This window comes from Babylonia areolata, chromosome 19 (assembly GCF_041734735.1).
Source record: "Babylonia areolata isolate BAREFJ2019XMU chromosome 19, ASM4173473v1, whole genome shotgun sequence".
Taxonomy (NCBI): domain Eukaryota; kingdom Metazoa; phylum Mollusca; class Gastropoda; order Neogastropoda; family Buccinidae; genus Babylonia; species Babylonia areolata.
In genome coordinates, this window is record NC_134894.1 from 14,148,502 (window position 1) to 14,167,502 (window position 19,001).

A 19,001-nucleotide genomic window follows, 5' to 3' on the forward strand; every position below is an offset into this window, starting at 1 on the left:
CCGACGCTGGAACTGCGACGGACGAACCCGGGTGTGGCCGTGTATGGGGGAATCTAAATGAGCGGCGTGGGAGTAATGCCACTGAAACGGTGCAGATGATGGGGCAGCAAAAAAAAAAAAAAAAAACTTTAAAAAATGCAGATAGCTCATTTGTTGATTTATGTGAGGGAAGGTGGGAGTCGCAGCCGAGGAGTGCAGAAAGGAAAAACCAGTTGTATTCATGATTTTCAACTTAGCATTATTTGTCTCATGATGTGAGTAATTTTTAAAGAATATTTTAACTACACATACTAAACGCTGAGGGAAAAGATGACAATAAAATGACAGAACAAATCCTCACCGATTACCAGTGTTCAACAATAACAACCATAGACTTGATATTAACAAAACACCAACACCAAAAAACAAATGACGGTGTTCTTCCTTTGGATTCGAAGATGACGTATGACCATGGCTTCAAAAATCAGATGGAAGGTCGGTGGCTGTGGATTCGGAAGTGACTGATGAGACTAATCTGGGCTCTGAAGGCTCGCCCACATGTGGGATACGAGTGGGTACTGTCGTGGTAGTGGATGCTGCTCTGGTCTTTCGCACAGCATGCTTTCGTTGCACCTCGGTGATGCACCCAGCTTCAGCTGCTTGGGCTCCTGTGGTGATTTTACTGTGCCAAGCTGGACAGTCCAAAGCAAGCGTCTCCCATGTGTTGATGTCGACGCCCATGTTTTTGAAGGACGCTTTTTTTAGGCAGTCTGTAGTAAAAAAACAAATAAGAAGACTAAAACGAAAATTTTATAACAATCACCAAACGTAGAAGATGACTGAAAGACAACATTTACTGTACAGTCCTCGCAGTACCTTGTTTTCATCACGTCAGGGAAGACGCCGACAGGCAGGGATCCGTCACAGTGGAGGCTGAGAAGCCTGGATCAACTGGGCACGCCCTGGCATCAAGCAGCGGAAAGTCAAGAGGGAAATCTGTCATGGCTCACTGATGATTCATGTTGTTTCAAATAAGACAGGGCGCAATAGCCGAGTGGTTAAAGCGTCGGACTTTCAATTTAAGGGTCCCGGGTTCGAATCTCGGCAACGGCGCCTGGTGGGTAAAGGGTAGAGAATTTTTCCGATCTCCCAGGTCAACATATGTGCAGACCTGCTTGTGCCTGAACCCCCTTTGTGTGTATGCACACACTGAGGATCAAATATGCACGTTAAAGATCCTGTTATCCATGTCAGCGTTTGTTGGGTTATGGAAACAAGAACATTCCCAGTATGCACGCCTCCGAAAACGGAGAATGGCTGCCTACTTGGCAGGGTAAAGAAACAAAATGGTCATATACGTAAATGTTGCATGTCTGTCAGATCCATATACGCTAAACCACATCTGCTGGGTAAAAGGAGCAGATGCCTGACCTTCACAAAACCCATCGTGCTGACCAGGCCATGAGAGCCTATCTTAGGTTTGTGTAAAGCGTTAATGTAAAAATAAAGTTCAGTCGAAGCCGTTTATAACGAATCGTCGGGGACATTCAAAATTGTTTTGTTATATCCGGCTTTCGTTTCATCCAACACGTCGTTTTAACGAATTTATATCAGGTTGCTTCGTTACATCAGACGTGTCGTGTTTCTCCCTTGCTCTCTCTTGTGGTTCGTCCGTCGGGATCGACGAGGACCATCTAGTCATCCTGGGGGTGGGTGGGTTGGGCTCTGTGGGTGCGCAGATGACTGGTCAGGCCAATTCGCGCCCGGAAGGTTCTGACGCAGTGTGGACAGGGGATGGTGGCGACTGGCGGGGACTTGCTGGCCCTGCTTTTCCTGGGCTGTCTGCGTTGCTCTGCTGCAGCGATTCTGTTGGCCTCACAGGATTTGGCGCCTTTGTGGACAGCTGAACGCCACTTTGGTCTGTCCATTGCATTTAGCTCCCATGTGTCGTGGCTGATGTTGAAGGCCTTCAGAGAAGCTTTCAGAGTGTCTTTGAAGCGCTTCTTTTGGCCTCCATGGGAGCCCTTGCCTTGTTGGAGTTCGCCGTACAGCAGTTTCTTGGGGAGCCGGTGGTCTGGCCTGCGAACTACATGGCCTGCCCAGCGCAGCTGGGCCTGCATCAAGATGGTGTAGATGCTGGGCAAGTTTGCACGAGTGAGCACCTTTGTGTCAGGGATCTTCTCTTGCCACTTTATGCCAAGAAGTTTTCTGAGGCTGGTGGTGTGGAAGTGGTTCAGCTTTATGGCGTGGCGTTTGTAGACCGTCCATGATTCAAATCCATAGAGCAGTGTGGTGAGAACTATGGCCTTGTATACTTTGAGCTTCGTCTCCAGGGTGATGCCTCTCCTGTTCCAAACGTTCTTATGGAGTCTGCCGAAGGCAGCGCTGGCTTTGACGAGTCTGGCATTCACCTCGTCGTCGATGACAACTGTGCGAGAGAGTGTACTGCCCAGGTATGTGAACTTGTCCACCGCGTTCAGTCGTTGCCCGTTGATGAAGATGTTTGGTTCAACGTAAGGCTTTCCAGGAGCTGGTGGATCACCTCAGTCCTCTTTGTGCTGATTGTGAGGCCAAAGATGTCACAGGCAGCAGAGAACTTGTCGACACTGTGTTGCATATCAGCTTCGGAGGCAGCGTTGAGAGCACAGTCATCAGCAAACAGGAAGTCGTTGACGGTGTCTGTCCTCACCTTGGTTTTTGCTTGAAGCCTCCTGAGGTTGAAGAGTGAACCATCTGTGTGGTACCTGATGCCAATGCCTATTTCAGCGTCTCTGAAGGCATCTGTCAGCATGGCTGAAAACATGAGACTGAACAGGGTGGGGGCAAGAACACACCCTTGCTTGACTCCGGGTCAGCATCCCACCGTGTAGTTCCCGTATGATGGTGATGAATTTTCTGGGACATCCGTACTTCGCCATGATTCTCCAAAGGCCATCTCTGCTAACAGTATCAAAGGCCTTGGTCAGATCGACATAGGTGGAGTAAAGGTCGGCGTTCTGTTCCTGACACTTCTCCTGGAGCTGCCTGGCAGCAAACACCATGTCGATAGTCCCGCGTTCTTTCCGGAAGCCACACTGGCTCTCTGGTAGGAGACCTTGTTCAAGGTGCGCTATGAGATGGTTGAGTAGCACTCTGGCCAGAGTCTTGCCTGTGACGGACAGCAGGGATATTATACGATGGTTGTCACAGGCCTGACGATTTCCTTTGCGCTTGTACAGGTGTATGATGGGAGCGTCTTTGAAGTCCTGTGGAACTGCCTCATGCTGCCAGATGAGCTGGAACAGCCGATGAAGCTTCTCAGTCAGCGCCATACCACCTTCTTTGTAGACCTCGGCTGGAATGGAGTCTAAGCCAGGGGCTTTGCCATTGGATAGCAGACGGATAGCTTTCTGGGTCTCCTCCAAAGTTGGAATGGCATCCAACGACTCACTGACTGGCACCTGGGGGAGTTGGTCGATGGCTTCATCATTGATGGTGGAAGGGCGGTTCAGTACGCTGTCAAAGTGTTCAGCCGATCTCTCAAGGATCCCGTCCTTGTCAGTGATTAGGGTAGAACCATCAGCACTGAGGAGTGGAGTAGATCCGGAGGTGATGGGACCGTAGACTTCTTTCAGGCCGTTATAGAAGTTCTTCATGTCGTTCCTGTCTGCAAAGCCCTGGATCTCATCAGCTTTGTTGCTCAACCAGGAATCCTGCATCTGCCGCAGCTTCAGCTGGATGGTGCTGCGTGCGCTCTTCAGTATGTCTTTCTTTGACTGTGACTTGGGATCTTCAATGTGGGCTCTGTAGGCTTGGCGTTTGTCTTCCAGCAGCTGCTTGATCTCAGTACAGTTCTCATCAAACCAGTCTTTGTGCTTCCTGGCAGAAGGCCCCAGGCACTCCATGGCAGTGTTGTACACCGTCTCATGCAGTGCACCATGCTGCCTCCACATTCTGGTTGTCCAGCACGGTGGACTCAAGGCGTTCCTCCAGGGTGTCAGCAAAGCTCTGCTTGATGTTGCCAAGCTCCAGCTTGTTGACATTCAGGCGTTTGGGTGCTTTCATGCCCTGAGGCCGTCTCTTGGGCTGGATGCGGAGGTTGAGTTTGGAGACGATAAGGCGGTGGTCTGTCCAGCACTCGGCGCCGCACATGGCCCTCGTGACTCGTACGTCCTGCCTGTCCCTCCTCCTGACGATGACAAAGTCGATGAGATGCCAATGCCCAGAGCGAGGATGCATCCATGACGTCCTGTTACGGGTAGGGAGGCAGAAGACGGTGTTTGTGATAAGAAGGTTGTGCTCGGCACATGTCTGGAGAAGTAGTTGACCATTGCTGTTACAGTTACCGACCCCATGCTTCCCAATCACGCCTTCCCAGGAGGTGCTGTCACAGCCAACTCTCGCGTTAAAGTCACCAAGAATGATGAGCTTGTCTGCGTTTGGAACAGTGGTGATGACAGCGTTCAGGTCCTCGTAGAACTTGTCCTTGATCTCATCCGAGTTGGTCATGGTGGGCGCGTAGGCGCTGACAATGGTGGTAAACTTCTTCCCGTTGCATAAAGGGAGTTTCATGGTCATCAGGCGATCATTCACTCCTTTCGGGGGGCCAGCCAGCTTGCCAACAAGGGTTGTCTTCACTGCAAAGCCAACTCCTGTCTCACGTCTCTCTTCAGGTCCGCGACCACTCCAAAAGAAGGTGTAGCCTGCACCTCGCTCACAGAGTTCGCCTTATTCTGCCAGTCTGGTCTCGCTCAAGGCAGCGATGTCGATGTTGTACCTGGTTAGTTCACTCGCAATGAGTGCTGTGCGTCTCTGTGGTCTGGCTGAGTCGCCTCTGTCCAGAAGCGTACGCACGTTCCATGTGGCAATGGTCAATGGGGTGCTCCTTGTTTTCTTCTTTCTTTCCTTTGTGTGTCGACCGCTTGAGTAGGGTCCCTGTCAGCCGCGGTATGCTGACTAGGGTAGTGTGGAGCAGGCAATGTTTAGGGCACCTTCTCTAGCCCCTTCCTCATGCCATGGAGGTGAGCAGTGCTGTCCTGAAGAGGGCTGCTCAGTCGCTCAGGGGGCTGCCGATCTCCACCGCTGCCCCAGTCGGTGAAAAACGACCCTATGGCCTGAGCCGCCTGTGTGCAGGTCCGCGGCTACGACTGCCAGTGTACCCACACCTGTCGCTTCGTCGCTCGCCTGTCGCCACAGGGTTTGGGGAAAATGATGGTATGGGATGAAGGATGACTGATGACTTGCGCGATGACATTGTTTATAGTGAGGAGGGGTTGCGCACCGTCGACCTCACTCTCTTGTCCGAGACCGTCTGTATCCAGTGGCAAGACGAGGTCAAGACGACTGGAGATGGAAACGGATGCAGTGGATGACCAGGATGTCCTATGTGCCTCATTCTGCCCTCAGCACACCACAGTGCTCTGCTGTAACCACCTTCCTCTCCGTTGAACCATGAAGGTTTCTTCCGCAGAGTCCGCCGGATCCAGTCTTCACATGCTTGGGTAGACAAGCCCTAACTCGCCGAGGATTTGAGACCTGTCGGCTACCCTCACCTAGTTTAGCCAGCCTGTCAAAGCCGTTGCCCGGGGGTTGGGCGCTGCCGCATGCTAGCAGCTTCTAGGACCCATAGGTGAGAGCTGGGTGCCGGTGGGGACCAATAGAGGGCGAACCACTCCCGGAAGAGCGTGACGAACCCCCCCTCTAGAGGTACTACCCCTCCCGTGCACCCCCTAACCCCCCTTAGATCCCCTCTCTTACACACACACACACACACACACACATACGTGCGTGCCCGCATACATGGGCAGTAATGAAGCTAGTTTCAAGCTGATATAATGAAAATGATTTTATGAATCCAAAATTTGGCTGTAAATTAATGTAAACAGATCACATAAGCCTATATTACAATTTGAAGGCTTAGAAACCGATCATAGGTAAAACAGGTGAACATAATTCACTGTATTATTCTGAAGACATCAGAGAAAGAAAAAAATATTGTCAGAAGAAATCACAAAGCGCCACGATTTGAATGCGGGAGGTGGAAAGGAGGGGATTTCTGCAATGTTCGTTTACTGTTTCACACTGTGATGTCATCTTTAATGTGTGTATTTGATCTGCATGCGTATACAGACGAAGGGGGTTCAGGTGCTAACATCTGTTGACCTGGGAGATTAAAAAAAAAACTCCATCATTTACTCATCATGCACCGTGACCAGGATTCAAACACGGGACCCTCAGATATATATATTGATCAAAGATCGACGTGCCATGTGCGAGCCAGTTGCTGAAATGTTAGAGCGTTTCCACGGGTTCGAGTCCCCCTACGCCTATCCCCCGCCACCAGATCTTGAGTGATGGTCTGGGTGCTAATCTGATATATATATACGCGCACACACACGCACGCAAAGAAGTACATGTACAGAATAATGGACTGCTGAACACAAGCCAGATAGAAAATGATGACAATCTGTTGTTGTTTTTTTGTTTTTGTTTTTTGTTGTTGTTTTTTGTTGGGTTATAACATTTCAGGAACTTACTTGCACATGGCACGTCGATCTTTGATCAAATGTAACGGGATTTCCATCACAAAGCAAGTGACATTTCCAACATGATGTTTTTAACCTTTGTTCACTCCATTTGATATTAGACAAGGTCAGCGGAAAACTGCTGGGAAGGAGAGGGGTGAGGGGCGGGGGTTTGGGTGGGGAGGGGCTGAGTTACAGTTCATGTATGTGAGTAAATGTGTGTGTGTGTGTGTCTGTGTGAGTGTGTTCTGGGTGGTTTTGTTTAGAAATAAAGGAAAGAAAAAAAGAGAGAGAAAACAACCTAACATCCTTGGAACGAAAAACGACCAACCTGTACCCTAAGCCAACTGGACTATTCAACAAAATATTTGAAAACAAACAAAGAAACGTGCATTAGCAATGGACAGCTGAACATTATCGACACTGGAATCAATTCAGGTCGCGGATGTGGGACTTAAACATCTGGCAAGTTTGTGTGTGTTCGTGACAATGTGTGCGAGTCTGTGTGCACGCATGCCTGTATGTGTGTGATAATATGTGTGTGTATGTGTGTGTGTGCGCGCGCGCGCGCGTGTGCGTGCGTTTGTGTATGCGTACCTGTGTCTTGGGTTTACGCAGTGTGTGTGTGTGTGTGTGTGTGTGTACATGTGTGTGTGTGTGCGCGCGCGCGCGTGCAAGAAAGGTGGATGGGTGGAAGGAAGTTGGCGCTCTCACTCTCCCCATCCCTTTCACCACCAACACCACCACCCTCAGGAGGAAACCTCCTACCCTCTCCCCCTCCCCCTTCCTCATGGCCCGCGTGCAAAGAATGGGTGAGCACAGCGAAGTATTGCAGCAGCGTGTCGACAAACGGCTGACCCCAGCATATGTGTCAATACCTACACCCCCACCATCCTTCCTCATCCCCACCCCACTCACCTGTGGCTCTCTTGTCTGTCTCCACACGGCACTGCAGCTCACTCCCCCCACCCCCTCCTCCTCTTCTTCCTCATCCTCCTCCTTTTTCATTGCTAAGAACAGATCACTCCACCCGGTCATTGCAAACCTGCTCTGTCCCATTCGGTCGGCGAAAGCCGTTCGGAGCCAGCCAGTCAGTCCCTGTTGGAGTGCTGTTCCCTCTCTGTGCTAGTCAGTCACTGGGAGGTGCTTCGCGGTTCCAGTCAGTAACTGGAGAGTGCTATCTTTTAACGAAGCGGTCACTGGACAGTGCGCTCTCCAAATCAGTCACTCAATCGGGTCCCTGGAAAGTGCTTTCTCCCAATCAGTCGCTGGAAACGTGCTCTGTTACAACCGGTCACCTTCTATCTAGTCACTGCAAAGTGCTGTGCTCTCTTCTTATCAGTCACTGGAAAGTGTCAGTTACCCCTCTGTGAAAACGGTCACCCTGAACTGCCCTGAAAGGGTGAACGATCCTTCAACTGCTCGCTAAAAGGGTGGCTGGATGTCATAGTCGTTGAAAGATAACTTGTAACATATCCCCGGCCCTGACCAAGGGAAGCAAGAAGCACTTTCCCATCGTCGGTACCGAGATGCCAGTCACTGCTGTTTCTCGTCGGGATGGTCCCCTGGCACCAAAGAGCAGTTCTGCAACTGCTGGTGTCGGCGACAGCAACAGCAGCAGTAGTCTACGTTTGACTGCCACTGTCTATGGATCTCTAGACACGACAGGTACTTTTCAGTTATATTGGTGATAGATCTTTAACTAGTTGTGGTAGTGATTATGTTTGGTGAACTGGATGTACACATGGTGGTGGTTTGGTAGTAATACAATGTGGTTTGGCAGCAATACTATAACTACCATTGCCACTACAAAGCATTTTCGCTAAATGTGTATGCACTTTTTAGGATGAGTTCAGCGCTTTGATTTTGTTCAACCTCGTTTGCATGCAGGTCATGAGTTGAGAGAGAGAGAGGGCATGCATGCATGTGAGTGTTTGTTTTCCTGAAAACAGTTCATGCTTCAGTGTATGTGCCGCACGTGCAAAATTTTAGTTATGAAGAATAATTGAGCTCCGTCACATCAATCCAACCACGTCAGGGCTTTTTTTCCCTCTTAACCGACCGGAGTTGGTTCTTGACTTTTCCTTGCGAGAACCTGCAGTAGCTGGATTTCTATCAGTTGCGGGTTATCTTTAAAGGAGCGAACTTCAGCAGTATCAATATCAGTTGTAAACGGCTATCAGTTTGACAGTGGTTAATTTGAACGTTCGGAGTTAATTTTGTGCGTCTGAGACTCGGCACATCCCAGTCCCTTGTTCCTTGATTAACCCCTTTCCCGTTTCCTTCCCCAAATCCCCCCCCCCCCCCCCCCCCCCCCCGACCCTACCGCTTCCGCACTACTCTGCTCCCCACCTTTACTCACATTTCTTCTGTGCACTCTAGTGTTTTGTCATCATCGACAAAGCGGGACATTGGGCGATGACAGCTGATAAGGGTTGGGTGAAGTGGTCATCCTGATCAATTCGCAGCTGCTGTCGCCAAGACTGTTTTCTTGTGGGCGCTGTGTTGGGTAAGGTGGGTCGATCGTGTGCTGCGCTGATGCTAGCAACACAGTCTTGTTATAGTGGTGGACATCTAAACTGGGGATCGAACAAACGTTGCAATGCTATCACGTACATTAACATCTGACGCTACAACTCATCTTAAAGATGACATTTGGAGCTCAGATGATGCATGTGAGTATCAGTTTCGGTTTGTTTCTCAAGGTGGTGTAACAATGTTCAGTCAAATCCATACACGCTACATCACATCTGCTGGGCATATGCCTGACAGCAGCATAACCCAACGCGCAAGTTAGGCTTTGGGTGCATGCACATATGTTAGGGTGGATTTCTTCTGCAATGTTTTGCCAGAGGATAACACGTTCGTTGCCATGGGTTCTTTTCCACACAGTGCGTCAAGTGCGTGCTGCACACGGGACCTAGGTTTATCGTCTCAACCGAATGACTAGACGTTTAGTTTGTTTTTCCAGTCAAATTTGGGAGAAAGGGCGAGAGCGGGAATCGAATCCAGACCCTCTCGGACACTATCGTCAGTTAAGCGTCTTTGCCATTATGCCAGCTTCTCCCTTGCAGGTGAACTGTGGATGAGTGTGGTGGATGGGGGTATTATGGGAAATGTCACGTACTGATTTCCTGTTTGACAAGTATTTTCATTTTCACATTATCATTAAATCTAATTTTAGTTTTCCAAATATCGTTAAATCTGATTGTATTTGCATGCGTATATATATATATATATATATATATATATATATATATTTCTGCTTGGCATCCTAAATTACCGCCAATTTTCAGGCACAGATTAAATGATATTACTTTACTTAACTGTTGTAAACCCACTCCCCCCCCCCCCCCCCCCGCCCCCCCCCCCCCCCCCCCCCCCCCTTCCCTTTTTTTCCGACTCTATCTTAAGGTTATTTTACTCTATTTTGATGCAGATTCAGTCGCTAATCTAATGCGCCACCATCTTGCTCTTTCCGTATTTGGCCCCACGGTCCATGAAGAGGTAAATAATGATAATAATTGATAATTATAATATTCATATAGCACTGAATCTTGTGCAGAGACAAAGCGCTTTCGCACCAGTCATTCAAACGCATGCATAACTCTAAAACTGGAAAAACTGAAGACAAGGGACGCGGCGATAGCCTTGAGATGGCCTTAGTGGTCGGCGAGGCTCTAAGCACCATAATTTCATTTCATTTGAAGACAAGGAAGAGGCAGTCTCTGTCTCGTTTTAAGGCCAGACTTGAAAGAGCTGAGTGTGGAGACCTGACGAAGCGAAAGAGGAAGTTCATTCCAATTACAAGGTAAACAAAGAACATGGCGGCTTGAGACGACAAACGTCGACTCGAGTTAATATCATGGGTCATTTCGCATATCATTATGCCTAGTTCTTGATCAGAAGGGTCGATTGGATGCAACATGTTATTTCTCACATGTGCCTTCATTGCAAAACACACGAACATTTTCGTTTAAATAGGTCCCAGTATGTAAGAACAACAAATTACCCTTCTCTGCAATGAAACACTGTTGAGGACGTGTGATGCCTTTATGTAACACAGCGTTGTGTGATGATAATGATGATGATGATAATAATAATAATATTGATATGACATTTGACTTCCAATATGGGAAATGACATTATTTTAATTATACACACATTTCTTTTATTCGGGTTTAAAAATTGTTGAGCATTGCTACAACACTTGATCGTGGCGAGTTTGAAGTATGAGCACACTTGCCCCATTCAGCTCTAATCTGACACTCCCTCGGTGTGTGTGTGAAGTAAGCATCTTGCAAGAAGTTATAAAATATTGCTTAAAACTGAATAACATCTCTTAGTTTTTTGGTAATTCACCTGCCACTTGCTTCAACACTCTCCCTGTTCCGACAGGCTTCAAAAGCTGAGCACAGTGCCCCTAAAGTAGAAAAGTCCCAACACAACCAAAAACAAATCGACGTCATGTAGACGTCACTCAAACGGACCTTGTCAATGGTGCATAATTAAACCAAGACCCTACAGTATCACACACAAGCATACATGAATGGCCAAAGAAAGTAAGCCCGGCTAAACGAACTTCCAATTTAACTTACAAATTAACATTTCAACAAATTCGCCCTAACTGCATGCCTTAAAAGGAATCAGACGACCTTGAACTCCTAATTGCATTACAGGAAGCATCAAAAGTGTTGTCGAATATGCAAAACAATAAAAGCCATGGAACAGATGGTATGATTATTAATATATAAATATACATATAAAAGAATACTTTATTGTCCGTTCTTTCAATGAGGGATATCAAAGGGAGGAGATATCTATAAAACAAAATGAAGGGATTATGTTATATCTGCCGAAAGGAGACAGACGTAGCGCCGGAATAGCAAAGATAAGATCTGGAGGCCCATTTCATTAACTGTTTAACTGTATCTGTTAGATAGGATCAGCCTGTATTACAAACAGAGCAAAAAGTTCTTTCCCAATTCACGAAGACCAGTCAAACTTAGTGGCATGAATAATTATTATACGGTGAACAGTTTGCGAACAACACACCCTACGATAATAAACAACTACCTTGAAGTGCTGTCAGGATTATTAAGTTCAGTTCGTTTTGAAAAAGCAGTTGATTCTGTTTACTGGATATTTTGGGTAGGTATGCCTAATTGTAAACAACGTGTAAATTGCGAACGGTTCGCGTACCGCCCCCCTTCCATTCGTTCTCATCGAACACATTTTACGATCTAACGTCTGTTTCGACCTCGTGCAGATACCTCAGTGAATCTTCATTTCCAAGAACCAGTCAAACATCAGTTATTTCCGCGCTTTTTATTCTCTTTGCGCACTACTGCTGACCAAGCTCACAAACGTGCTCTTACAATCCTAAAATCAAGGGAAGCAAGCAAGACTCGACTTGAACTTTGTGTGTGCAACCAATCGGAGAAAGCCTTCGAAAACAGAAGTGCTACATTTGACGATCGTACGACCTGTTATATGTACAATGCACACCTTGAGCCTGTCGCTTCAACTGGATCGTTCGCAATTAGGCCTACCTACCCCATGTATAAAGTTCTTCGAGTAATTTGATTTTCGAGCAAAAATATAATAAAAAGATATATTCATTCCAGTTCACACAGTCACATAACACCGGATGTCGTTGTCTAATGCAAAGACATACGGAAAATGTTTGAATAAATACATGGAAATAAGGGTAGGGAAAGAATGAAAGAAGGGGGAATGAATATAGGTAGAAAATCGAAGGACAGAATGAAATGAAGGTCGAGGAAAAGGTAAAACCAGTGAATTGGCAGACCATCTGCTCAAAAGGAGCACCCATACGTTCTCGTGTTCAGGACTGGTGGGTACCCAAAGTGCCCATTCTCACTTTGGTTTTCAAAATAGCATTGCATCAGGGCTCGTAGATTCACAGCCATCCATTCACGGAAGTCAGTCGCGAACGATGAAGACGTCACTCACTCCGAGAAATCTGTTACTCGTCGCAACCTGAAATCCATCAACATTAACACTTTTTCTTAAGCTGCAGAACGCCTTTCCAAAATTTCTTCCGTTACCGACGTATCCACACATTACAACACTGTCCTCTCTCAACTGCTGGATGAACATGCACCCCCCACTACCCGCATGCTCCCTGACAGACCCTCCGCCCCATGGTACACACAAGACATTCGACTTGCAAAACGCAAACGTCGCCAACTGGAAAGACGATGGCGATCAACAAAACTGCAAGTCCACAATCAAATATTCCGAAAACAAATAAATAAAGTCAAACATATGATCTCATCAGCAAAAACAAACTTCTTTTCTTCTCAAGTTCTCGATGCCACATCCACCAAATCTCTTTACTCTGTCATGTCAAATCTTCTCGGAACTGCAAAAAGGACTCCTCTTCCTTCTACCTACACTTTATCTGAACTCCCCAATGTCTTCTTCTCTTTCTTTTTCGACAAAGTCCAAAATATTCGTACCATCTTAGACCAAATGTCTTTCCAACCTGTTAATCCTGATCCTCAATTCAGCGGCACTCCTCTCCATTCCTTCAATCCATTGACTGAAACAGAAGTTCATGAAATCCTAAAAGAAATGACAGTAAAATCCTGTGAGCTCGATCCTATACCAGCCTCGGTCTTTTCCCAATGTGTCTCACATCTTCTCCCCACAATCACTAATATTGTCAACTCATCCCTTCTCACTGGAACGTTTCCATCCACTTTCAAAACTGTAATCGTCCGACCTCTTCTGAAGAAACCCAACCTTGACGCAAAAATTTTGAAAAACTATCGACCAGTTTCTAATCTTCCATTCATGTCCAAACTCCTTGAAAAAGCTGTCCTCAAGCAGCTTAACAACCACCTTTGTTTTAACAATCTCATCCACCCATTTCAGTCTGCCTATCGCACTGACCATAGCACCGAAACCACTCTCCTCCACATTCTGAACAATCTACTGATAGCGTCCGACTCTGGAAAAATTTCCCTTCTCACTCTCCTCGACTTGTCAGCCGCCTTTGATACGATAGACCATTCAATCCTTCTTTCCCGTCTTCATTTTACATTTGGTATCAACGGCACTGTTCTAAACTGGTTCAAATCTTATCTCACTGATCGATTCCAGTCTGTCACTGTTGATCATTTCCAATGTGAACCCGTTAAAATTGAACATGGAGTCCCACAGGGATCTGTTTTAGGCCCAGTGCTCTTCACACTGTACATCGCTCCTCTCGCTGAAATTATCAACCGCCATAATATCAGTCATCATTCTTATGCTGATGACACTCAACTCCAGAAGAGTGATACCCCTGAAAAATTGTTGTCGCTCTTGCAAGAAACATCCAACTGCTTCCTGGACATTCAAAACTGGATGACTCGAAATAAGTTACAATTGAACGCGGACAAAACTGAAGCAATGATCATAGGAACTAAACAAAAACTGTCTTCCATCACAATTGACACAATCAAACTTGGCAGTACATCCATCCCTCTTTCCACGTCAGTCAGGAACCTCGGTGTTGTCCTTGACAATACACTGTCCATGCAAAAATTTATCAGTCAGACATGTCAGTCCTGCTACTGTCAACTGCGACGCATCAGTGCCGTCCGGAAATATCTGTCCACTGACGCAACATCTAGACTTGTCGTTTCTCTCATTCTCTCTCGCCTTGACTACTGTAACTCTCTATTGTCTGGTCTGCCTGCTTCATCCATTCAGCCCCTTCAGCGCATACAAAACTCTGCTGCCCGACTCGTTCTCAGAAAGAAAAGATCTGAGCACATCACTCCTCTTTTGCAACATCTCCACTGGCTCCCTATCTCACACCGAATAAAGTACAAGATCAGCACTCTATGTTATAGATGCATTCACAAAACTGCCCCTTCCTATTTCTGCGGCTGCCTTCACCTCTACACTCCATCTCGCTCACTACGATCGGCCTCGGATCCACTCTGTTTACGCATACCCAGATTCAAACACTCGACTATTGGCCGCCGCTCTTTCTCTGTTTCCGGACCTTGCAGTTGGAATGAACTTCCACAGTCTTTCGCTTCGTCAAGTCTCCACACTCAGCTCTTTCAAGTCTGGCCTTAAAACCCACCTCTTCCCAAAATAGCCTCCCTTGCCTGCCCTTCCTTGTCTTTAGTTTCTACAGTATTAGAGTTATGCATGCGTGTGAATGACTGGTGCGAAAGCGCTTTGATTTGTCTCTGCACAAGATCCAGCGCTATATAAATACCATTATTATTATTATTAAGAGGAGAACGCAGCTCAAAGGCAGACGAACAAATGTGTCCGCACTGTGGGCAGGTAATTCCACATGATGGCTCTCGTCTCTTCTCCTTGAGGGATTGACGCTTCTGGTGGAGGTCCTGAAGGCACCCCTCCTAAAATGTCAGAACTCTCGTGTAGACAGCCAGTCGCCAGGCGGTGCGGTCAGTGGCGATGGTTTCCCAGCCGACGATGAGTGGGAATGCTGCAGGCCCCGAGTGAAGCTTTCAGGCAGCCCGTGAAGCGTTTCAGTGATCTCAGTCCCAATACATAACTGCATGCTTTTTGCACATGTTATGCGCGCGCGCCTTATAAATATCATTATTGTTAGTAGTAGTAGTATTTTTATGTATTTATCTTTAAAAAATACACGAATTTATTATAATTTTAAAAAAATTAAATTATAAAAAAATATTTATTTATTTTTCTTATTTATTTATTTATTTTCTCAAGGCCTGACTAAGCGCGTTGGGTTACGCTGCTGGTCAGGCATCTGCTTGGCAGATGTAGTGTAGCGTATATGGATTTGACCGAACGCAGTGACGCCTCCTTGAGCTACTGATAGTGATACCGATACTCAGTCCCGACGTTCCTGGCGCTGTCAGCCAGCTCCGAGAAGAAGAGTATCGTAGGAAACCGAGTGTCGTGCAGTCGGATTACATGTCCAGCCCAGCGTGTCGGGATTTCATGAGTGCGTCAATGCTAACCATCTTTGATCTGCGGGAATTCTGTCCTCCATGAGATGTCCATGATCTTACATGGAGAGGAAATCTGTAAAACATGACCATTTAAATTTATTTTATGTTTCGGCAGTAGTACTATCAGGTAAGAGAGAGAGAGAGAGAGAGAGACAGAGACAGAGAGAGAATTACAATGACAGTGACAACGATCCTTTGTTTTACATAGTAATAAGTGTTGACTCATGTTAGCCATTTTTCATACTTACTGCTGCTAGATCACTCAATTCCGAACAACAGCTGTTGCGGTAGCGAACGAAATGTATCCTGGACAGGTATTACGAAATATTATATGCGATTACACGTTTTATGAACAGTTTTCCTTGTAACTGATCCTGTTATGCGCTTCACAAATGGTATGTGTAACGAAAGAACGATTGTCATGAACCCCACACACGCACGCACGCACGCACGCACGCGCACACACACACACACACACACACACACACACACACACGAGAAAGAGAGAGAGAGAGAGAGAGAGAGAGAGAGAGAGAGAGAGAGAGAGAGAGAGAGAGAGAGATCTTTTGGTGTCCGAATAGAAAAACTGGAACAGACGCCGGACACCGGGAGGGGACAGACACACAGACAGACGAGCACAGTGTTCCTTGAGGAAGAACATGGCTGGGGCTGACACTTCCTGAAACACGATATAAACTGTGTCAGGACGAACAACGTGTCCTCCATTCAACCCACCTCTTCTTCAAAGTCCTGGCCTTTCTCTCCCATCTCACATCCCCACCTTGGAAAACACAGCGTTTGAAGGCGCTCAGACCCGCGAACGCACGCGCGCGCGCGCGAACACACACACACACACACACACACACACACACACACACACACACACACACACACACACACAGGCACGCACACACACACACACACACACACACACACACACACACACACACACACACACACACACTGAGTTCTGAGTTCTCTCTCTCTCTCTCTGTCTCTCTCTCACATACACACACACACACACACACACACGCACACACACGCACACATACGCACACACACACACACACACACACACACACACACACACACACACACACACTCAAACACACGCACGCACACACACAAATGGTATATGTAACGAAAGAACGATTGTCATGAACCCCACGCACGCACACACACACGAACGCACGCACGCACGCACGCACACACACACACACACACACACACACACACACGCACGCACACACACACACACACACACACACACACACACACACACACACACACACACACACACACACACACACACTGGCCAATCACAAAAGAAGTGAACTTCAACAAGAAAACAAAAACCAAAAGCCGAATGGCACACGCTCCACGCTGTTAACAAATTTCACAGTTGCTGACCCATCGTTGCTGAAAACAACTGCTATTGAGACTTATCTCTTAAAAAAAAGAGAATGGTTTAGTCGCAAGCGAACTCAGATGCCCATTTTTTCGCAACAAAGTCCATCGTGTAAAGGAAAAATTCTCTGTCTCTATCTGTCTGTTTGTCTATCTGGCTGTCTGTTTGTCTGTCTCTATCTGATAATAATAATAATTATGATAATAATGGATGCGGTTTCCCAAGTGAGTTCAAAGCGCTTTACAATAAACACAGAAAGCGCTTTACAATAAACATCGTTTAACAGATAGACACACATGCAATAATTTACAGAAGGAAGAAAAAAAAAAGATTCAACGCACAAAAGCATAAAACAGAATCAAAGACTACGCCTATTGCATCACTTAATTACACACACACACGCACGCGCACGCGCACGCGCGCGCGCGCGCGTATATAATTATATATGAATGCTGAACGCTCAGTTTGATTTTTTTTTCTTTCTTTTTCTATTTTATTTATTATTATTTTTTACCAGCATTCCTTCCTTCTTCTCATCTCTTCCTTTTTGTCATTCTGTTTGTGTCTGTCTGTCTGTCACGGTCTCTCTCTCTCTCTCTCTTTCTTTCTTTCTCTCTCTCTCTCTCTCTCTCTCTCTCTCTCTCTGTCTCTGTCTCTCTCTCATCCTCCTCCTCTGTCAGCTTCTTTTAATGTCTGTAGTCCCCTCTTCAGTCTCTCTGTCTGCCTGTCTGTCTGTCTGTCTCTCTCCCTCTCTCTCCTTCTCTTCCTGTCAGCTTCTTTTAATGTCTGCAGTGTCCCCTTTTCAGTCTCTGTCTCTGTCTGTCTCTCTTTCTCTTTCTGTCGGTTTCTTTTGTTCTTCCAAACCATATTAAGTTTTTACCTGTCCCTCATCTTGCCTTTACCCCATCTGATCTCTCGTCCCTGTTGTGTATTGTTAATTTATGTTGTTGTTGTTGTTGTATTGTATATTAATTATAATTTTGATGGTGTCGCTGACGGATCTGAATGTTTTGGTTGTTGTTTTTTTCTTTTTCTTTTTCTCTCTTCTTTCTTTCTTTCTTTTGCGTTCGACAGCTACGCAGTCAGGGTCGAAGTCCGAGGGATGCCACAAACTCGGACGTCCGGCGAAGAGCTTTTCTCTCTTCAATTTTCTTGCCCAGATGGCCGGATGAAACAAGCACACTATGCTTACCTCATTTACACTCATCCCGTTCTCTCAGGTCTTCTGGGGAAAAGCTCCTTCGAGTCCCCAAAGTCTCTTCAAAGACATTCGGTCAAAGGACTTTTCAGCATTAAGCACCCTCTGTTTGGAATTCTCTTCCTCTGGATCTCCGGCACTCACCAACTCTGTCCTCTTTCAAAAGTAAACTGAAAATCCGCCTGTTCCAAATGGCATTGGATGTGACGAAAAATAGTTCTGTCTCCGCCCCCCCTCTGCACCCCCCTTGTGTCCTCCCACCATTGTTGTATTCCTGTGGTGTGCTCGCTTGCGGGTTGGTGCTTGAACGCGTACGCGCGCGTCTGTGTGTTGTGGCTTTTCCATGTGATTATTCATAATTATCTGCAATTTGTAGTGTTGCATTGGTGGATACTGATCTTGTTTTCCACTTCTATATCTTCACATGCTCTTGTGTTGTATGGTGCACTAATATATATATGAAGACTGCATCAATTATTTCGCAAACTGTTTTGAGAAAAATAAAAGGATTTTATATATCCTCATAGAGACAGACTTTAGACTGGCTACTAGCGTACTTTTATTTTACACTTTTTGCCAGTATTTCCCAAAGTAAAACTCTTTTTTTTATTGCCCCTTTGAAAAAGACTATATATATACCATATGTAAGGGGAGTTTGCGCCATATAAGTACAATATATATATATATTTTTTTTTTATTCCACTATGCTTATTTCTTTCTTTCGTTCATTGGTTCGTTCGTTCTCTGCTGCTCTCTCTCTGCAGCTGACAGGTGTGTTGGTGCATTCACCCACGTCATAAGGACCTCATGGGCAATGGCATTAAAGCGTCAAAGCGTCCCTCTCTCTGTGCTTGTCTCTCTATCTCTGCCTGTCTCTCTATCTCACTGTCTGTCCGTGACTCTCTCTTTGGTTATTTGTCTTTCTTTCTCTTTCTCCT

At 46.4% G+C, this 19,001-nt stretch overlaps 1 protein-coding gene across 1 annotated transcript in view; it reads left to right on the plus strand.

Annotated features, from left to right (window-relative positions):
* Positions 1 to 7,550: 7,550 nt before the first annotated feature.
* The window catches only part of LOC143293477 (sialin-like), a 48,742-nt gene continuing 37,291 nt past the window's right edge, over positions 7,551 to 19,001 (plus strand). The window contains exon 1 of the mRNA XM_076604366.1: positions 7,551 to 8,150. Coding sequence (XP_076460481.1) covers positions 8,012 to 8,150 — 139 coding nt within the window. The 5' untranslated portion in view covers positions 7,551 to 8,011. The remainder of the gene's footprint in view (positions 8,151 to 19,001) is intronic.